Source organism: Gambusia affinis, linkage group LG16, assembly GCF_019740435.1.
Source record: "Gambusia affinis linkage group LG16, SWU_Gaff_1.0, whole genome shotgun sequence".
NCBI lineage: Eukaryota > Metazoa > Chordata > Actinopteri > Cyprinodontiformes > Poeciliidae > Gambusia > Gambusia affinis.
The window spans coordinates 16,769,031-16,791,911 of record NC_057883.1 but is presented as its reverse complement, the minus strand read 5'-3'; the positions used below and the strand labels follow the sequence as shown (position 1 = coordinate 16,791,911).

The 22,881-nt window shown below is 37.5% G+C and overlaps 1 protein-coding gene across 2 annotated transcripts in view; it reads left to right on the top strand.

The window, feature by feature from the left end:
* The window catches only part of LOC122845863 (formin-1-like), a 52,510-nt gene extending 29,862 nt beyond the window's left edge, over window positions 1–22,648 (top strand). For both annotated transcript variants that reach the window (XM_044142375.1, XM_044142374.1), the window contains 11 exons: window positions 951–1,012; window positions 1,116–1,204; window positions 2,424–2,553; window positions 2,659–2,805; window positions 2,906–2,965; window positions 3,051–3,171; window positions 12,942–13,034; window positions 15,766–15,817; window positions 18,534–18,683; window positions 20,468–20,549; window positions 20,659–22,648. In XM_044142375.1, coding sequence (XP_043998310.1) covers window positions 951–1,012; window positions 1,116–1,204; window positions 2,424–2,553; window positions 2,659–2,805; window positions 2,906–2,965; window positions 3,051–3,171; window positions 12,942–13,034; window positions 15,766–15,817; window positions 18,534–18,683; window positions 20,468–20,549; window positions 20,659–20,703 — 1,031 coding nt within the window. In that variant the 3' untranslated portion in view covers window positions 20,704–22,648. The remainder of the gene's footprint in view (window positions 1–950; window positions 1,013–1,115; window positions 1,205–2,423; window positions 2,554–2,658; window positions 2,806–2,905; window positions 2,966–3,050; window positions 3,172–12,941; window positions 13,035–15,765; window positions 15,818–18,533; window positions 18,684–20,467; window positions 20,550–20,658) is intronic.
* The last annotated feature ends 233 nt before the right edge of the window (window positions 22,649–22,881 follow it).

Here is a 22,881-nt window from a genome sequence, read left to right as displayed (position 1 = left end):
GTGAAACTTTTTTTTTTTTAAATGAAGATTATTATACAATTTTTCCTGCACATAAGAATTGTTCAAAACTTTGGTTTGGTCTGTCACATAAAAATTATAGTAAAACAGATTGTGGTGCTAACATGACTAGCTTGAAAAAATGCATGCTATTACAAGTCACTATACAATCCACATTTTTTTTTTTTTTACTAATTTCAATTAAAGGCCCTCAATGGCTGTTACTGTCAGTCATTGACTGTCAGTGGAGTATTTGTCCATATTATGTTGATCTCTATCTTAAGCTGGGGTGAATCGGTGTAACATAACCAGAATCGGTGTAACATAACTTTTCCTTATTCTGTTGTTCCACTTTTGACTTTTAGGACCAGAATAAAAGTAAAAGCATGCAGACAAAGTTGGACACACTCAGTTGGATGCTTGTTCCTTAGGTGACCTTTTTCTGCCCCCATTTATAATCATTAGTTAGCTTCTAGCTGTGCTGGCTATGCCTATGGGTGCAAGGGTCAAACAGTTTTCAAGCTTCTTTTTTTCAGGGTCTTCTTCCACTCATTTGCCAGCAATGGTCAAGAAAAGTAGAGTGGTTCTTCAGTCCTGGCCCACTGTCTGTGGTCTCTGTAAACCACATTAGATTCCAGTTGTATAATTCATCTAGTAAATTATGCATTTAAGGGGAAAAAAAGAACAAGTAGCATTCTGGTTTTAGTTAAATACCCCTTTTTATCCTTTTGATTTATTTTGGTTTTTTCCAGATACATATATGGATTCTATCATTGTGTTTATCCAAATTTAATGATGTTTAATCTAACTTTCAACAGTATTACAGACCTATCATCAGATTATTTGTCTTTTTCTTCACTGTCAGTACTCAAAAAGCAGCACATGTGAGCCAAGATTTTACCCATTTATAAGAGAGATTGCTTAAAATTAATGTCCTTCTCTCTCTTCACCAGCTGTTCTTAATGTGGACAACTCTGTGGTGGATTTGGAGACCATTGAAGCTCTGTATGAAAATGTAAGAAGTTGCGTGATTAACATAGCAAAAAGCTGTTTATATATATATATATATATATGCAAGTATTTAGCTTGAATGATTGATGCCTTACTTCTTCTAACAGAGGGCCACCAGTGATGAGATTGATAGGATCCTAAAACATTATGAGACTTCCAAAGAAGATGAGGTGAAACTTCTGGACAAACCTGAACAGTAAGAGTATTTCTAACATTTTTGTATGTATTTCAGTGTAATATATGTGAAAGGAGTCCTTAGTACTTTTGTGTGTGCACTTGGAGTAACATAATAGGCCAGGCAGCTTATAATAAGCAATGCTCCTATTTGAGTTTTGTGGTCAGGGTCTAAATTTTTGGTTTTTATGAAGCCCTGACCTACCATTGTCGATTTCTATTTAAGACATATAATGAAGCAGCCCTTAATTATTTTTATAACTAACGGCCAGATTTAGCGTCACACCTTGGTGTTGCCGAACAGTTGCAGAAAGTGCAGGAGGGTTGCACTTATTTTACTAAGACAAAATTATTACAGAGTTGACATTTTATATATGCAGCTGAAGACTGCTACTCCTTCAATAGCAGTCTTGTGTGTAGCTCTCTACCTTAACTTCAGTATGCCAACATTTTTAAATCAAACAAATTTCATGATACACAGAGATAGAAAGTTCAAACTGGTGAAACAGAGAGACCTTGCTGTATTTTGTTCAGCCTTGCTGGTATCTGCTGAAAGTCTTGCTCTCGCTCACTTTCTCACAGCCTGAAAGACTAGAGAGTAATTTAATTCAACCTGCTGGTCACTATTCAGGGTCTAGATATAATCAGCCTGGTCACTAACCAAATTCTCACATAACACTGAAGTAATTCTTATATTTGCTTAAAGTCAGTCCTAAATCTAAAAGACATTAATGGAGGATGCTTTAGTATTTCCGTCTGGGATTAAGTAGCCTCGGTCCGTTAACAAGACTTGGATCCAGTGGTGCCGCTTAGCCTGGCCTTCCCTTTTCCATGTTTGACCGAAGCTGTCACTATGGCTGCCTGAGTCATCCTTACTCAGTGTCTGCCTTCATTGGCCGGCACTAATCACACAGGATGTTACCTCTCCGCTCCCCTCCAACACGGCACTGTTTACATAAGTCGTCTTGCATCAGGCCAGAGCTACCTTTGATCACTCTCCATGCACCGCTCATTGCTCTCCTTCCACCCGACCCCCTTTGGACTTTTCAAACCCAGCAGAGCAGCACCACTCATGACTATCAACAGCAACCTATGAACAGCAACATTGACTCAGCCGGCCTGTGTGGAGAAGCTCGGCCTGCCAAGGCCCCAGAATAGTTCTTCCTGTTAGACATTTTGTTTAATTCTGCCATAACACATCAAACCCTATTCCTCCTCCCCCCACTTTTTTTGTTTTCCAGGTTTCTTTATGAGCTCTCCCAGATTCCTGACTTTGCAGGCAGAGCTCACGCCATGATCTTCCAGTCAGTATTCCTCGATACCATCTCCTCTTTACGTAGCAAGGTGGAAATTATCTCCAACGTCTGCAAAGTAAGGGCATCACGCCAGCAAGTGCTGTCTCAAAAGATGTCGTTCATCTTTTGAGACATAAAGGGTTACTAAGCTGAAAAATGTATGTGTATGTTTCTGCATCAGGACCTCCTTGATTGTGATAGTCTGCGGGATGTGATGGGTCTCGTTCTGGCATTTGGGAACTATATGAATGGAGGGAACAGGACAAGAGGTCAGGCTGATGGCTTTGGGCTGGAGATCCTCCCGAAGCTAAAAGATGTCAAGAGCAGGGTATACATCATTTTAAGGATTACTATGTGATAAGCCACTATGTGTTGATATCACATAGTGGTTTAAAACATCCTAATTATTTATTATTTGACTTCATCAGGACAATCACATCAATCTTGTGGATTATGTGGTTTTATACTACTTGCGAAACTTTGACAAAGTAAGTTTTAAAACTCACTCGAAACTAAAAATGTTTTCCTATATTTAAAGACTTTAAATAAATACCTTTTTGTTTTCTATTTTAGCATGCCGGTACAGAAAAGAGTGTGTTTCCTCTGCCTGACCCTCAAGAATTTTTCCAGTCAGCACAGGTGAGGTTTGACGACCTTACCAAAGACATCAGGAAACTGAAGCGGGATCTAACTGGTAGGACATCCTAAATGGTGTAAAAACCTTAAAATGCATTTAATTCTACACAGTTTCAATGTTTTGAAGGGCTAAATCCTGCCAAAAGTTACTTACAGTGCCTGGCAAGGGTTTTAATGCCCTTTATACATTTTCAATTTCTCACATTACTACCATCAACTTCAGTGTATTTATATGGTATTTCATTGGATGTAGCTATGTAAATTAATTCAGTATTGTGGAAGAAAAAATGCTTTGTTTTCCTTTTTTCTTTTTTAACAAACATTCTGATTGTTGTAATATCCATTGAGCTATACAGGAAACATGGCAAACATGGAGAAGAAACTATTTTGTTAGATCAGACCAATTTTTGGCTTTTTAGATGTTTTGAAATGCTTTATGTGAAGAAATTTGCATCACTTTGAAGCAATTGGAATGGTTGAATTCAAAAATGGCTCAGTCAAAGTCCAGACTCCACTTCATTTGAGAGTCTGTGCCTAGATTTGAGGAAAAAAAAAAAAAGAAACAGACCAAGATTGAAATGCAAAGAAGAATTTTGCTAAATGTGTTTGTGTCTAGATGTCAAAAGGTAGTAGAAACACCCCAAATGACCAGGGCGATTCTGCACATTTTCGACTTGCACACACAGCAAATTTTAAAAGTCTTGTCAGAAACAACAACTAAATTGTCCCACCTTTTCTTTGGAGAGCTGCATCCAAATCATTGCCAAGCAAACGGCATTTGCGCATGAGAACATATTGAATGTTATCGCTTAAATCATCTTTGTGTCACTGTTAATAATCAGTGTAATTGTATACATTACTATCTGTCACCAGCTCAGTTTAGATGGAAATATACTTCCCACGGACCCTTCCTGCTCCATGCTTTGAGTGCTTTGTGTATATTTAGAACCATGGTAGGCCTATGGCAACGTTTCTCAGTTTCCAAACACTCTTGTTTTTGACTGGCATGCATCGTCACCCTGCAGCTTCCTCTGTTCTGGCATCAATGGCATAATGTTTGGCAGAATGTTTTTTAATGTCTTGTATGAACATTTTTGAAGCATGAGTAACAAAAACATTCCTGTTCAGTGAGGAACCTTCACAGCAACAATTGGATAAATAAACACACTTTTGACGTTCTGTGCTTGCTGTATCCTGAGCTGCTGAGATGCTCAGTAACTCAGCCAGGCATCCAGGTTGTCTTGGCCAGGGCCATGTGGAGGTTAAAGGAGATGCCCTTCTGTGCCCTCGGTGTCTGTCATTATTTAAATCAAGCAATAATATGGCATATGAAAGCAATTAGATATTCTCCACATTGCTGTTAAAACTCTCTCTTCTCTGACCCGAGGGAAAAATACAAAGAGTCTGCTAAAGTACCCAGACCCACCTCAAGCTGTCACTCATTTATTAGGAAAAATGGAAGACCTGAAGACAATAAATGCAATGTAAGGGCCCTCGTATTTGATCTTTGCTGAAGCACAGTCTGGCACAGTAGTCCTCGGGGTATTAGCATCACAGGCCGGGCTCTGGATTCTGGATGTTTGGCGAGCTGCACCTATGACTCCCACCATTTTTATCCTCTCCAGCCGCCAGGAATAAATATTTATGCCTGGCTATTATAAACCAGCCCAAAGAACACAACTGGTCCTAATTATAAGGCTAACACAGATCACTTCCATCCAGAACAAGAACATTGTCTGACACTCAGACTGAATCCCATTTTCCCCCATCATCCTCAGCTCTCTGCCCTACATCAATACAAGGTTGGGCTCTCAGTCTAGAAACTGTTGAATCTTAAAGGGCCAAATCTAAAACAAAAAAGGAGATTGGGATAGGAGCTATATTTCCTAATACACTGAGAAATCTAAGTGTTTCAGTGCATTGTCATTATTATTATTATTCACTATCACTGTTAGTTATTGTTTTTACAGCTTGAAATATGTTTTAGCTTAAAACTGTTTTACAAATCCAACAACCACAATCTGAATCTTATCTGGACTGATTCAGATTTTTTTTTTTCATTTTAGCTGTGTACCTTTTCTGAATTTTACAGTAAATTAAAAGCAAACAGAAGAAGCAACCAAGAATACTGCGATAACTCTGGGAGAGAAGGCAGATCCCTTCCTAAGCTGGGGATCTCTGTTTGAGACGATTATTAGTTGTGCACTCCACTAAATATAAAATATTATATGGATAAATATTGAGCTGCTGAAAGACAGCTTGAATAAGTTCCATTTGTGGTCTGCCAAAAGTCATGTTAGGGACACAGAAAGCATGTAAAAAGAGGTGCTGAATGAGGCCATATTAGTAGTTCATTGCTTCTTTTGGAAATGATATATGTATCTGAAAACCAATGCCCTGAATATGATTGTAAATATGAAAATTGGAAGCATCATGCTGTGTAGATGCAATTTCCTTTTGATTTTGATCTATTGCATAAAACCCTTCAAAATACATTGAAGTTCAACTGTAAAACTTTTTTTTTATATTTATTGAGTCACCTATCTTTACGTCACAGACAGCAGACAAAGAGGTTTATCTGTCAGGGAGTTTCTCAAATCTCATTGGTATATTTTAACCACCACCTGAACTAGGTTACAAGGAAAAGGCAAAATGTGTGATGGGAAACCCCTGGAAATATGAAAAGAGCATCTGGATTGCCCTTTTGTTTTGACTTGAACTGGACAACTTTGGAGAGAAAAGCAATCTGGTCCTTACCTGATTCTGAGGTGGCCACTGTTTTTGAAGCTGATAGCTCTCCTTTAAGTGGATACATCCATATGTGCATCACAAACAAATTTCATGCAGATCCTGAGTGCAGAAACCTGAGTTACGATTTCTTCGTTCCGCTAGTCGCCACTGCTGCTCAGGAGCAACTCACTTTCCGCTTGGCTACACTCTTCTTCATTGGCTTGTGGAGAAACATGATCCTCTTTTGATGGGGTTTCCTGTTTTTGGGAGAGGGTGATGACCTCTCTCTTGGCTCCACTCGGGGAAGAGGGATAAGCGAGAGGCCACAAGGACATACTGTAGGCCTTATGTCTCACATGTAGTTTTTGCCACATTTTACAACAGTGCTGTTTTTCTGAGCTGTTTCAGCACCAAAAATTGTTCTTATCAGGGAATCGCTGCCTTCCTCACAAGACAAAAATCCTTTTTTTCAAATCTTGTTTTAACTGCTGCTTTCAGAGCAGTACATAAATGTTCCTTTGGCTGCTGTGTAATTGGACGAGACACACAAGCAGGGATGCAACCCAATGAAATAGGATCAAATAAAAAGAAACAGTCAGAGCTCATTTGCTGCTCAGGGGGGTTTAGTGTTTCACAGAAGGCCTGGGCCAGGTTAGGCATTCATCACTGTGGCAAATCAGACAGTGTCCTGATTTTAAATGGCCTTTAATGTCAGGTTTAGGCAGGGCCTTTAGCCTGAGCTCTGTTTTACGACTGAGGCTCCACTGAGGACCTTCGTGTGTGAAGCCAGTATGCAAAGGTGCCGTCACCTCTCCTCTAACTAAACAAGGCAAACATGATGCAAACTCCGGGGTATTTGGAAATGATTTGTTGCTAATGCAGGAAACCTACAATAAATTTTCTTGTTTAACTTTTTATACACTAAATTAGTTCAGGTTTCTCTAATGGAGAAATTTTTTAATGTCTACTAAATGCATATTTGAAGTGAGTTTTATGTCTCACCTTATATTTTTTATTTCAGGTTGCCACCGTTGTAACCCTTGAAAAAATGGTAAAGGCGAGTAATTTTTGCTGATTTTTCAGAGATGACAAGGGGAGTTAAGGTTTTACCATTTCCCTGCTGAGGCCTTCTTTTGGCTCGCTTGCTGAGGGGCTATAGTATATATATATATATTTTTTTTTGTGGGGACCTGACTGTTTCCTGGAACTGAAGATAATTGGGGGTGAGGAAGAGAATTCACTTTCCAGGTATAAATAACAAGAACATACCAGGACAGGAACCATGTACTGGTTTAAACTCTTAAAAATAAGGTTTTATTGGCGTGATTCTGAATGTTCATAATTCTAAAGCATAAACACGACTGTCGAAAGAGAATTATTACGTTAGTTTGAACTGCTGCTCTGCTGGCGCCCAATCTTCCAGTTTCAATGTGGAACAAGAACCACATGTATAGGAGAGTGTGTTTCTTCGCTGCTCTCTCCCTCGGCGTTGTCGCTTTCCTGCGTTTGTTCTGTGTTTGTGCTTTATCATCATCCAGATCTTCATCTGATGTTCAGGCAGCAAGTAGATTGTCATTGCTCCATTTCATGGTCTGAAACATTCATCAAACAACCGGAGAGGAGATTTTGCGGTTTTCCTCCAACTCTCAATCTGCTGTTGACAATTTTCTCTACAGAAGTACATTGCAGATTTGTACTAATTTATCCTGTGCTGTGATTTCCCGCTAGCTGGAATCGGGGGTTTTACTTACAGATTAAAGTAAAACCTATGAATACAGTCATATTTAATCAGTACCATGAGTACAGTAGCTAATATTTAATAAATTAGAATATGCATTCTGATCAGTCAGATTAAAAGTACCTTTTGAAAATAATCTGAACGGGTTTAAACATACTTTTCATTAAGCCCACATTTTTGGAAACTGTTCATCATTTGCAAGCAAAAAATAATCGTAGCTAAGAGAAAGAGTTTAAAATACTTGTTTGTGTGAAATTAATCCATGGAATCTGTTTCATTTAGTGAATTGAGGTATTGAAATTAATGAACTTTTTATTAATATTTCATTGTATTTAATATGACTGTACATATTGTACATATTTACATAAAAGTTGTCCCTTTTACCAACCATGCAGTGTCAAATCAAGTTTTGCTGTCACATTTGGCTTAGGTTTTTTTCTTTGTTTGCTGTTTTTTTTCTGCTAAAGATGTCGAAAAAGTCTTAAAATAAAAGTTCACACAGAATTATCTTTAAATGAAATCTTTAATGTACAATTGTTCAGTTGAGGAAATATTCAATGTCAGGAAACAATTATTCAATCTGGAGAGACTCACACAGAGACGAAAATAGCTGTTAAAAAGATTTTATGGTACAATTTCTTTGGCGCTCGGACCCGGCAGAAGACCGTGAGCCGAGGATCGCCGTGAGCAGGCGGTCTGCTCGGCGAGCTCGGAATAGTCTTCCCCCGGGACCGAAACTGATGGTGGAGCAGAGCTTGGAGAGGGAGAGCACAGGGGATCCTGGAGGACGTCCCTCATGGTTAAGGTGGAGATGGGGAGGAGGTGGGTTGAAGCACGGCTGACGAGCAGGAAGCCCCCAGGGTAGCTAGAACTTTTGAAGGTGTCCTTGGGACGATGATTGGCTGGAGCGACGTGGAGCTCCGGTCCGGATTGGCTGCGGCCGGGCGTGGTGATTAGATGATGTGGCGAAGCTGGTCGAGTCTCCCAGTTTGAATTTTCGCCGAGGCTCCATTACATGCAGTAAAAAGATTTTTGATATTAAAGTAAGTTTTTTTTAAGCTGATCAGAGTTTAAAGGAACTTTTAATAAGAAATCCTAGGTTTCATCTTTCCATGGGGTATAAATATGATGTGAGACTTAGACACATGAGGACCTATGTTTATCTTGCTACTATCCTTATTAAGAAAACTGCAGCAAACACTGATATTTTGGAGCCGGTAAGTCTATACTATATGCTATTTACATGTCAACTTGTTATTTGGAGATAATGCCAAAACAAAGCAGGCCCAGAGGTCTGTGATCCTCAGGGCCTGCTTTTCTTCCTGCTTCTTTAAGAACCTTGTTAGGACCTGTGGAATCATGAACTCTGAAATGCCATAAGATTTTAAATACATAATTATGATGGCATCTGCTAGAAAACTGAAAAAAGTCTCCATGATTTGGTCTTTCAGTAGGACAATGACCAAAAACATATGTCTTCATACTCACAGAAATGGTTCACCTGTCTCAAAACGAATGTTTCCAGTCACCAGACCTAAATCTTATGTTGTTTAGTTTCATTTCACCTCTTTGGTGTAATGAATAATTTTGTATCATCTGGAGAGATTGTGCAGAGCGGATTGGCCAAAGATCCTTGCCTCTCTTTGCCTCTCCAACCTTGTGAAATGTTATAGAAAAGATTTACTGCGACCCTACTGGGAAAGAGCGGTTGGCAGTATTAACAGCAGGGGTACTAATAATTATATCACCTTAATTTTTTTTGGTAAAAACTGTTATTTTCTTATATGTTTATTTTTTTCCAGTAACAGTGCTCGGGTTAATATACATTTTAAATTTGATGTTTGAGATGCTGCTGCAACAAGAAGATGTATTTATTTCAATGCATTTTACTTTGTTTTTGAAGAGTTTTACCTTTTTCCATAGCTGTTGACAGGTTACCTCATAATATAGAATACTTGTTCACTAAGATATTAAATCACTTGGAAACCCTAAAATGAAAGCGTTTAAGTGACTCAGGAGATCATTTTTATCCTCTCTTTGTGGATTACTATATTTGTTGTCGACATCTTCCTTAGAGAGCATCAAAGATTTGGAATACCAAACACAGTCAAAACATTTCCTGACCAAATAAATCCACTAGATAAGTTATTTTCCTTTGGGGTTGTTTCTTTAATAACTTGCAGATGAATATTAAATTAAAGCCATATTTTCAGTGATTTTCTTTTAACCCGTTGACAAACACATCACTCTAGACTTGCAGCTAAAGGAAATTTGTTTCCAATTCAAAATAAAACTAAATGACAGGATAAAATCCTAGGACATCCGTTATTTGTACACCCACCCATATGTTTCCAGACCCAAACAGAAAGCCAGTATGCCAGGAAATTATGATGCAAATACACAATCAATAAATCTCTGTATAAAAACTAAAACACATCTAAACCTCATACTTTGATGTATTTTGTGTGCGTTGTATTGCAAAAGTATTCAGAATCATGGCTGGCATGAAATAAAGTATTCATGGAGGAAAATTAAGGCTGCACAATATGTTTACAACACCATCTTTATAGTGACACAAAGTGATACTTTTCTTCATCAGGGACATGGAAGCTGGTCAGAGTTGATGGGAAGATGATTGAAGCTAAACAGTCCAAACCTAATAGAAAACTTATTAAAGGCTACAAAAGGCTTTAGACTGTATTGGAGGTTCATCTTCCAGACAGACAGTGACTTAAAATATAACCAGAGCCACAATAGAAGGGCTTCGTAGGGTTTATTGGATTTATTCCCCCTCCACATTCAAATCTGCAAGAATACTTGTATGTTTGTAGATTCTTTCTATCTATTTTGTCTGATCATGAGCTATCTGACAAAGACGAATAGGCAAAATATTCAGTTTCTACATGCTAAACATGTCAAAAGACCTGTACCTTTTATTGGAGTTGAAGGTGGTTCTACAAGTTGTTAAATCAAAGGGTGAATACAAATACATGCTGTACTTTTTTGATTTTTATTTTAACACCTCTTCAGTGGGAGAAGAGTAGAAAAGGATAAAATGTCATCTCAATCAATCAAAAAACCCTAATGTGTATCAAGAAATGTATGCGTAGATTGTAGTAAAATGTGTCTGTCAAGATTGTCGATACATGCAAACATAAAAAGATAGATTTTGACCATAAAGTCCTAAACATTCATGAATTTGTTCACTATTTCTGCTTATTTTTCAAAACTGGAGAAAAAAACTGCTGGTGAGAGCTCAAAGTCAAAGAAAAGAAAATCCACATTAGTGAAAGTGGTTATCTTTAAAATGTTTGACACAAAAATATTTTTTTTCATACAGTCCAATTAGAAGACCATTTATTTGTGGTTAGGGAGGAAAAACTGTTTTCTGCAAGAGTTCTAAGATCTGTGGTCTCCCGTTTTGCCTGATGGCACCAACTTTTGGGCTTACAGTGGAATCCTACTTGTGACTGGGCTTTTCCAGACATGTATACAACTCTAAGACAATGTTTAAAACTCCAACATTTTGGTTTTATTCTTTACAGCTGTTGTGTTTATTGTGGGCTTCCTCCTTGTGGCCTACACTGTCTGGACCACATTTGGAAGCAAGCCGCCTCTAAATTGTAGACTTGCTGTTTTGAGCGCCATTTTAATAGGTGCTTTTGAGTTGGGGGATTTTTGGCCGGAAAGTGTGGTTTCTCCAAACAGAATATATTGATTGGTGTGTTTGCATGGTCACTGATTTTATTGGAAACTCACTTCTCATCCAGACCTTGTGGTTGTATTTGATAAGCTCTGATTCATAACGTTTAAATGGCGCACTTCTTAATTTATCAAGGCATTTAAAAAATAAAATATTTAGTTGAGTGTCGTGCTGCAGGTGCAAGAGCTTCTCATGCAAACATGCCAGAGCCAAGCCGAACTCGGATGTAAAAACAGCGATGCAGCAAAGTGAGACAGCGGCCAGACCTGTTAATGTCCTTTATTCTGTTGCAGAAGTATTTAGCTATGCAGTCATAAGCAAGTTAAGGTATTTATTGCAGCCATTAATGACTTACAGGTTGGAGGATTGTGCCTAAGTTGTTTCGCCAGACGCCTGTGTGTAAAGTTACACAGGCTTACAGTTGAGAGGAAATGGGGAAAGGTTCGGCTGGCACGCGCTCAGTCAAGGCTGTTTCCTCTGAGCTGGTGTGAGTTGGATCATTTGGCACGATAACCAAAAGCCATCTACAAACCACAAACACATCTGCTGCACTAACATGCGCCAGGAGTTTTAAGAACAAAATACTAGGCGAGCAGGGAAATTCTACATTATTGCAAGTTAAATGTTTTTGAATAGACTTTTGTAAAAGTCATTTTGAAGTCATTAGAAACATTAACATGTTAAGCAATAAATTATTCAATTGCAAACCATGTAGAAGCAGCTGAAATCAGTGCTTAAAGAATAAAACCTGCAATTATGTTGAAATAAAAGCTCAGCTTGAGGTTAACAACTCTATTAAACCTTTTCATAAATAAAAGTTTCCTATTTTTTATTATGTTTATAGACAGGTTTGTCATTTCAGTTAATTACAGGAATGTGTAATTAATTCTTTCTATATGTATTGGAGGTAAATAAATCAAAATAAAACAAATACAAAAAATAGGAGGTAATAAGTTTTTATGTTTTTAGATTTTTTTTCTCAGTTTTAACTCTTATGCAGTGCTGAGAAAAAGTGTTTGTTAAATGACATGGTCAATTTTTCTTTTTTGTCACACTTAAATGTGCAAGGTAATCAAACTACTTTTAAAATTAGAGGAAAATTACCTGAGTAAATTCAAAAAGCAGCTTTCAAATCACGCTTCGGGAAAAATGGCCGTTGCTCGATTTCCAACACAAATCGAGCAACAAATCCAAAAACAACATAAATATATATACAGTATAATTAGATTTTTGTATTTTTTCTGGCTTGAGTTGCTTCTTTATGCACGTTTGTTAGTTTAATTGCAGGTCAAAACAAATCAGAATTAAAACACCCTGCAAAGCAGAAAACAAACGGAAACCAACACACATTTGTGGCCTTTTTTTTAATTGGAAACATTGTTACTCCAGAGTTTTAAGGATCTGTTTACCCCTTTGTGGTTGGTAATTTTATTCAGATGACATTTGGAGTATGTACCATTAGCTCTTTTTAGGCTACATTACAAGTTTTTTCTACAACATACTTTCCTCCATGCATAAAGACTTTCTAAGACAAATCATGCATTGTTTACCCAGGTTGTTTCACAGAACAGTCGAAACTCCTTCCATTGAATCATTTGTACCCTGTGAACCTTTAAATTCACCTTCTTTCATTCTGTTTTTTTATTCTTCCTACCAGCTTGTGAGAAGAATGTGGAGGACGTCTGCACTAACTCATCAGATGAACACCTGCAGCCCTTTAAGCAGAAGATGGAGGCGTTTCTGTCAACTGGTGAGTCGAGATGAAATAATTTTTTTGTCTGGTGTGAAAACAAAATGTTACATTTATTCATTTAATCATTTAAAAGTCTTAATCATTTATTTTTTTCATGTACAGTAATATGTAAAGTTCTTTGCCGAAGTATGCATACCCCTTGCAATTATTTTATATTTTGTTATGCTACTATCAAAAACTTCAAAGTATTTCATTGGGATTTTCTGTTTTATATCAAGACAGGGTACATAGTTGTCAAAAAATCATAGAATTGTAGATTTGCATTCAGCCCTCTGCACTGTGGTAGTCAAATAATATAATCAGCTGCCAGTATGAAAGTACACATTGCACCTTAGGAGATTTTTTCCAATACTGACGAATCTAATTGAGCCGTGGCAGAAATGCATGACTCAGCTTTGTCAAATGAACTAATAAAACTTATACTGGCATACTCTAAACTGGAATCCCCATGTGTGTCTCTTTGTAGAATGGAAATTGTGGATTTCCTTAATGCAGACTTTCACAATTTCTTGTAAATCTGTAATTTCTGACATTTATTGAAAAAGTTTAGCAACTAATTACCTCCATGACCTATTATACAGGTTAACTTTTGTATACAAAGCTAACATTTTGCCAAATATTGACATGCCTAAAGTCAATATTTAAAGCTTTTAAATAATTCTTGGTTGTGATTGATTTTTTTTCCCCAAACATCCTAAAAAATGACCTTTGAGTAAAAAACTTGTAAAAAATGTTTTAGATAAACAAGTTTCCTTGACCTCATTCTCTGATGGGAAAGGTATAAATTATCGGTGTTTGCAAAGATTCCATGACGAGGGCAAAAAACAAGTCAGCAGCATTCACATCAAAGAGCAGCTGAGGCTGTTAAACTCTGATTCATCATTAAAAGTAAGTTTCTTATCCAGGCTAAAGACTCAGAAAGTCCCGCTTACATACATGTGTCCTGCACATGATCTGACATATTACAACAAGTATGAAAGTTTGCATAAACCCTCAGCAAAAATTGAGCTGGAACTAATGGAGATGTTTTTATAAGATGAAATCTTGATGTGCAGAATTATATTTTTCCTGTGCATAAAATTAACAACTAAATATTAAACTTTATACTGGACATTGCTTCAACAAGTCTTGTCATTCCCATGTGTGCCATCTTCCTGACGTAATTTGTGGCACCTGTACTGATCACACTATCCCAAGTGTGAGCAGTACTTGGGATATAGTATAATCTACCCTATCAATAAAACTTTATCACAAGATTATACCTGTTTGGAATTTCATGAAGCTGCTGGTTAACTAATGTGCACTGTATTTGTTTTTGAATTGAGCTATTAATGTTGAATATAAATTTACACCTCACTTTTCTGATGTTTTTGGAGTAAAAAGACTTAGAAATTATTTATCAGTTTCTTTCCATTTCCTAAGTGTGAACTGTTCTTATGTTACTCAATGTCAATAAAATCCAAATAAGGAGTTTGTGTATTAAAAAAGATTTGCAAAAACTTAGGCGGTATGAATATGTTGCATGCCACAGTTACTTTGAATTTGCTCACAATATATGTTCTAGTACGTTGTTTTTTTCTGAGGATTTTAAGAATAATTATTTTTCTAACAGACATAAAATAAGATGGACAGAATGAGATTTTGTAGGGCTTCTTTTTTCTTTCAGATTGCTCCTCGTCTTGTTATCTCGCTGCTGGTTTAAGCAGCGGTTAAGAAAAGTGTGTCAGAGTTTTAAAGCCCTAATTTATTGTCCTTCTCAGCATGCACGTCTCATAACTTTCTAGTTAGCGACTAGTGGTTTCATGTTAACACGTGGAGCGGAGGAAGAGAAGCTTCACACATCCCCTCTCCAGGCCGCTTTCTTTTCCTCAGTTTCCTCAGTTTCTCGGCTTCTGTGCCACCTCTGCAGTCACACCAGAGGGGTACCTCAGGCGCCAGCCTGACCCCCACTGAGACTAACACCATTGGTCACGGCCCCTCTCTTCTTCCCCCTCCTCCTTTTATTCCAGACATGACCACCCCCCTCCCATCATTAGGTTTTACCCAACATACATGTAAAAAAGGACTAAAAATAAAAGAGGTTGTTGATCGCAGGCTTTAGCTCACCTACTCCCAGAAGACCCCCAAACCTGCCTTTGAACAATTTTTTGGAGACTTCCCCCTCTTAAATCTTCAAGTAGAAAAGGTCCCCCATCATTGTAAAAAGGATGAATCTGGAAAAATGCAATAAATCTGAGATCACAGGCACTCTTTGGCCCTAGATAAATTCTTGCACCTCAGCCTGGCCCGCCGCACACATCTGCCTTGCATTTAGACACTTTTACATGGCAGGAGTCCACAAGAGCCTTCGGTTCCCAAGCTTCTCTGCTTCAGCTACACAGTTATATGCCAACACATGTACACAAATGCACACAAAAAAAGCTCAACAAACAGACCGCAGCTCCCCACCTCCAAAGCCCAGGTGTCACACACTCACACATCTGTATGTCAACATGTAGAGCCATGTCAAACTTTACAACGTGCTTAATAATCAGTGGGGTAGCATGTTAACTGAGTCTGTGCCACCTTAATCCTTAGCATTTCTTAACGATAACACTATAGATGGCAGATAAACACAGCACCATTTAACTCTAACTCCTTTAGAGTCAATGACTCTAAAGGCGTCATTGACTCAGTCTCTTCCTCTGTTTAATTATCAGTCATATGTTTTTTTTTTCATATGTTGCAGCTCAAAAGCAGCATTCTGCTGAAGAAGACCAGCTCAATGGAGCTCAGAAAAGGTAGGAAAGAAGCACAATGTAATGTTATCAAGGTTATAAAGCACACCCAAAGAAATCTTTACTTTTCCATTTAACAATCTTTATGAGAAGTAAAAGAGGAAATGACAACCAAACCTAAAACACTGTTCAAAGTTATAAGAAGAAAAAATAAGATCTGTCAGCATTATAATCAAGAAATAAATGTATTAATTCTAAAACTAACATCTACCAAATATCTCTTGATAAAATTATACAAAGGAAACCAAACAAAGCAGAGGTTATACACCGAGTAAAATTTTACACCGAGTAAAATTTTTATTATTATTCAAACTGGTTTAAGACTAATATTTATTGACTGTTTGTCTCTCAGGAACCAACAGTGTTTTATGGCTCAATTTTAAGTACTCATGGTGAGTTTTACCAAAGAGGGGGAAAATGAGGACGATGCATTGAAACTCTGAGAATCACTTGGGCACATCTGCTTTTAGGAATACAACATCCACTAAGGAAAAGATTGAGGGCCTCACTGTGGTCCGAAATCGGACTGACTGGATTTCTGAAGATGTCCGGTTCCCACACTCCCATCTCGTGCCTTGGCTGAGAGGGAAAACTGAAATTTTTTTTAAAAATCTTGATGTTTTAATATAAGCTCACAGCTTGGTCAAAGTCACTTTTCACTGGATATTTATCAATGAAACCACAGAGTGCTGGAGGGTAAACAGTACAGTTGATCCTCATAAAACAAAAATGAGTCAAATGGAAAACATGGGGTTTGTGATCGTGTCTATTTGTGACAAAGATTGCTCAGTGGGGTGGAAAAGAACTCAGATTTATGAGACTAACTGATTTTGGGGCATTACGTAATATAGTGTAATATAGCTTCGTCATGTTACAACCAGCTGCAGAGAGTGTATTTGAAACAGGGAATAGCACCACTTTGTTGTAAACATAGCTGCTATCAGATATCACAAATGTTTAAATCTGTTTAACTGATATTGTCAGGAGCTGATAAAGTTTCAAGGAAGTTAAAAGAGCTTCTTTGTATTTATCTGCCTGAATAAAATTACCTGGAAAGGCACTGGATGAGTGGCCTGCTCTGTTTCACTGTTCTTTCGGTATACACCTGTGCTAATGTCAAGGTTTGTTAAAATTTACCGCAAAGATTTAAAAAAAAAAATAACACAGATGTTTTCTCATGTTTGAGAAAAGCACCAGTGATCTTCGACAAAAGTCTGGATGCCCCAGTCTTCCTCCCCGCAGTTGCTGTCTTTCTTATCTGCCGTGTCTTACCCAGAAGACTCCCAAAAGTCTTCCCGCGAAACATAGATTTATGGGCTTAAGACACGCTGGCAGCCGCTGAGCTTGCTATCTGAGCAAAATCCTCTCTGTAAGATTTCATATTGGAAAAAGATGGTGGAGCAGACAAACAAAGGAAATGGATTATTTTGGTCTTGTTTGGATAGAGAGCAGGTTTGTTTGCTTTATATTGTAACCCTCCAACTTTCAAAATAAATCACATACAGAACACATACAGATGAGGATAAAAGACACTGGATATGAGAAACTTAAGCCTACCAAGAAAAGATTTGATTGCATTGAACATCTTTGAACTGCTCCGCTTTTTGTTGGTGTTATGAGGGATGGCTACACCTCTCAGCCTCTGCATCCCTCCCTCACGCTGACGTGATATTTCTATCTTGAACTGGACTAGGGTGTGGGTGTACGTGTGTGTGCATGAGTGACACCACTGTAATGAAGGTGTTGAACTAGGAAGGGAAGATTGATCAAAAGGCCCCCACAGCTGAGAGCACCTTTGCTTTTAATGAAGTTTTCCTTTAATTTAATCTAAAAAGAGGAGACTGGATGTCTGGGACAAGCTCTGGCCATGTGTCTGAGCTATAAATAATCTGTTGAATCTAAAATAAATGTACACTTGAAACATTTCTTGATATATGGCTAAAACTTCTAGACAAAATCAATCAAAATATGACTTCCAGCAAAGCAAGATTGTGCATCTGGACCTTAGACCTGATCCAAGAATGACGTCAGTATCATATCTTATACCAATATTGTATCGACTCAGGCTAATCTGTAGCACCTCCTCTACTCATGACACAACAGATTTAGGCTCACACATGTAAATGTAGTCTAATGATCCATTCCATCATAATGGGGAAAAAGCTTACATTTTTTATGACATATAGTATGTGTGTAAGTGACCGGAGTCAATATCACACAGCTCTGCAGCAAAAATAAAAAGCATATTATTTTAAAACAACAACATGATTAAAGAGCTGACATTTAAGCTCTTTTGCGTATTTACTTAGCAATTAGCGTGCTTAACTTCTTACAGATTTCTGTAGTTAGAGTAATACCTTAATTGTAATGTTACCCAATCCAGAATGTTCCACCACAAATCAAATCTGACTTCTCAAATGGATTTAATATAACAAATTGATCAATTTGCTGTTATACAGTCATTTTCCTCTTTTATACTGAAGCTTAATTTCCTGTTGTAGTAGCTTTAATAGACAGCTTGAGAAAACTTCGATAAAAATAAGCTTTCTTTGACTTTATTTTGAAACATCTGATGAGCTGATCAACTTTTGTTTTGTTTGTTTTGACCAGTGTAAAGTCATCCATTACCAGTCACTGTTCAATTTATTGTTGAGAAATCATGGAGTGCTTACCACAAAGTACATCAGAGATCAAACCTCTGTTATGTTTCCTCCCACAGTTTCCAGGATGTGGTGAATTATTTTGGGATAAAGCCAAAGGCTGGTGACAAAGAAGTCACCCCAAATTACGTCTTCATGCTTTGGTACGAGTTCTGCAACGACTTCAAGAACTCCTGGATACGACAAAGCAAAACCATCTCCAAGGAGAGGTGAATTTTATTTTTGATGGATTTTTTTTTTCTTTAACCACTGATTCCTGTGTGGTAAAAATAACTGGCTGGAGGAGCAAAGGTTGCAGAATTTTTCTCTGAAAGATCAAATGAATTGACAAATTTAAAAAGTTGCTCTCCTCTAAAATATTGAATTGAAATTATTCAGGTATTTCTTAGAATGTGAATGGTGATGTGCACTGATGCATCTGTAATTTATTGTACCTGCCATCGTAGATCTTCAGATCATCTCAAATTAGCACAAAGCGATTGTAATTAAAGTAAAGAGGGAAGCCATCAGAGAGGAGACAGATGGGAGTAACTGAAGCCTTAGTCCTCTTTCTTAAGGACCGGGGTCTAAATTTATGATCTCTCCTCTGACCTGAGGCGTCATTTTGGGGGTTGGAGGTGAGGAGGGGGCATTCCACGGACAGACGGGAGACCCTCCTGGCTGCCGCCTGGCTTTACTGGCCCATGGCCTTCAAAAAAGCTGTACATCGAGGGAGGGACTGATGAACATGGTGATAATACTGGCCGTCTAGCCTGAAGGCTCACAGACTCTTGTGAGCAGAGACAACTTGCAGCTTTTAAAGGGAAGCAGAGAATAGACACTGTCCAAACAAACTTCTAGGTTGTGGTTGTAGGTATCATGTTGAATTCTTCTCATTCCCAGTGACATCAAGGAGATTTTCATTGCCCCCCTATCATGAATCTATGTGCTCCATTTTATATGCTATCATGTATCATATTACTTACAGCTGATTGTGCTTATGGACAATTAACTTTATTTTAAATACTGTTTGTACAGTCATTAAACCAAGGGGTTTTTTAAAGGCTTCCTCATTATCTCTGTCATTCTCAACAACTCCTCTCTTAAAAAGGCTTTCACTGACCACAAACTCAGAACAGGATCTGTATGCAGGTTTAGTCCTCGGGCATTTACCTGCATTGTGTTGCAAAAGTATTCACACTGGTTAAACCTTTTCCAATTGTGTTGCTGTAACAATTTTAATGTAGTGCTGGGCATCATGAAAAAAATGCTTTCTTTCTTTGTTGAATAATTTTGATAATTATCACAATATTGTCTCAAATTAAAAATAGTTAACCTTTCACTACAACAAATGTACATAAGCTGAACTCTGAATTTCCTTAAGAATTTCAGGACTTTATAGATTAATAATGATTCTCTGTCAACTGACAATACACTAATGTACGCATCGCATTTGCAGTACTTTTTGAAAGTGCAAGTAGGCCACCTGTATGCCTTAATAAGTTTTGGAACCCAAATTTATTGTTGTTTAGTGAACTAAATGTTCTACTTTTATGGTAAATGAGCTGTACTGGTATAACACTTTATGTAGTTCAGAGAATCATGAGAAAATGGCCTAGTCAAAGTACAAAATATTGTTCAGAGGCTTGTTCAAGGATTAAGCTACTTTGCAAAAAAGACTTGGAAACACTGGATGTGCGTGACATGTATTTTAGATGTAGCTTTTAGATGTAGACAAGTATTTTAGATGCTTATTTATAAAACATTATGAAAAACATTTGACTTTTTCCTTCCAGTTCACAGTTATGGTCCACTTTATGTTTGTCACAAATAAAATCCAACTAAAATGCATATAAGTTTTCCAATTGTGAAAAGGTTAAGGGGAAATATTGTTTTATGTCACTGGACATGTTTTCCAAAGATCATCTTGATGAGAGGTTTCTCTTCCATATGTCCTGTTTTAATTGAACTAACAATTTATAATCATTGTATTTGTGTGTTTGTTTTTCCAAAGGTTGAAGGAAGCTCAAGAAAACATTAAGAAAATCACAGCAGAAAAAAGAGTGGAAACCAAAAAGATTAATGCCAACAGTCTGGTAAGAAGTAATATTTATTCACCCTCAGTAATGGAGTTCCCTAAAAGCTGCCTCACTCTTGCGTCAACACTGAAATCAATACGCTTAATCTTTATGTTGTTGCCAACAGAAAGAGAGGTTACGGCAGAAGGAAGCCAACATGCCGTCCAGCTGAAGGAAATGATGAGTCGCAATGCAGAAGAAGAAAGGCTGCAGTGAGGAAGCGTGCAGACCCCATCCATTTTACATTTACCACCTGCCTCACAATAACATAATAAAACTTGAGCAGATTTACTGTTGTATCTGTGCTCAACTAACAGGACCTTCAGCCCCATCCTTTACACTCCTTCCTACCTCCATGTTGAGCTTTTTTTTTTTTGCTCAACTCCTGCAGTGGGCATCCACAGGCTACACCGGTGAAGTGATGGGACTCTTGAAGGCCAAAGGTTGGCCTCATTCATCCGGCATGCCACGACCTCTGATCGCCCAGCTTGGGGTAGGTCTCTTGGGTTCACTGGGATTCTCAGCAAGCTCCACAAGCTTCCTCCTGGATCTACAGAAGCTGGATATTGTCACTTTTCTAAATTTCATCTGACAGCTTACAGGAGAAACTGAAAATGCTCTGACAAATTCACAGTTTTTAAGCCCCTGGCGGTGTTGTAGGAACACATGCTGCTTCCTGTCTCTTGTCTTCTTAGAGGAAAATCCCTGTTGACAAAACAGATCTTTCATTCTCAGAGCAGGAAGTTAACAGCGTCTTTTGCAGTACGTAATGTCTTTGATTCACCCCGCCTCATTAAAAAAAAAAAAAAAACTTTTGTCAATGTGTCATGTTGTAGGATCTGCAGGGACCATGCATATTTTGGAGAAATATGATGAATGATCTACATTTTTCGAGTGGACAGATTGCTGTGTAGAAGATGCGCACAAATGGTTTGCTTTTGTTGTGTGTTGCACTGCACCAGACTGAGCTAAACCGGGTGATGGTCAGAGGCGAACAGCAGCTGGCAGTGAGTCTCGCACAGAGCTTTGGCCTCCTAAAACACACAAACTCAAAAAAACACCAGAAGAACTCAACATCACCTGGCTGTACACTCACTTGTGATATAAAAAAATAAATAAATCTATATTTCACTGTGCTCTGCACAGTTTTACGCACTTTCCCGCTTGCAGTAGCTGTACGCTGTAGCACCACCCTCTGTTATGATGCCTGCGTGCATTTTGTTCAGCCTGCTTGCACTCTTTTCTTTTGCACCTCTTTTACTATGCAAAAACGTAGGATTATACTTTTAATGTTATTATGAGGCCATGTTAGAATGGAAGTTATATTTTAAAAATCAAGTATTACCAAATTAGTTGTATGTGCAGATATCATGTAACCTTTTATCAGTAAAGCAAAGTATATTTATGTAAAGAAAAAACATTATTTCATGTAATAACAAAAGAAAATATCAGATTTATTACTTTTTCAGTTTTCTTTCTCATTGTAACTTTGAGTTAAACGTTTCTTGACAAATTATAAAAATATATATATTTTCACATGGATGCTACTTGTAAGTTGTGCATATTTGAAAAAGAAAGTAAACTGAGCTGCCTTTTATGCTTAGCTTTGTGCTGCTAGGATTGACTTTTGAAGACAGAACATGAGCTGTAATACCTCAGATGGACTTCTATTAATAGGATTCTCCAATTCCCTGTTTACCCTCTGTGCTTTCTTTTACAGATGTCTTTTATTTGTATGGGAAATCTGAAGCCTTTAACAGTTTAAAGTTTCTTCAAGTGGCCAGGAACATATAAATTAGCAGATGCTATATCAATTTGTCGTCAGCAGTTCCTTATGTAGGTGTATCACCATTTTATAGAATTGTTTTACATTTCAAAAATATACTTATAATGCCAAGTGAAACAGTTTGGGTATGGATGTATAATAATTGTTCAATTTTAAAGGCATGTACTGTGTAGATCTCATACTTTGATTTGTTAGAAGGGTTTGGTCTTTGTTAAAACTGCAGAGCAGTCAAATAAATTGTGAGTCAGAATAAAGTCTGGCAAGAGAACATTGTTTTTGACATTTAAAATGGCTCCTTGGAATCTGAAATAAAAAAAAATTATTTGAACAAGAAGATTTCTTTTTTTTTCATAACTATATTTTTGAAACACAAACCTATTTGTATGAGGTCTTAATATTGTACATTAAAACAAATGTACTTGCTTGTGTTTTAGATTTGGATCCATTAGGACATCACAGTATATTGCAAATGCAATATCAGCATAAGCATAAGTGATTTCTCAAAAGATGTTTGGAATGTATTCTTTGTTACTCATTATCCTTCAAGGAAATGAGTAACAAATT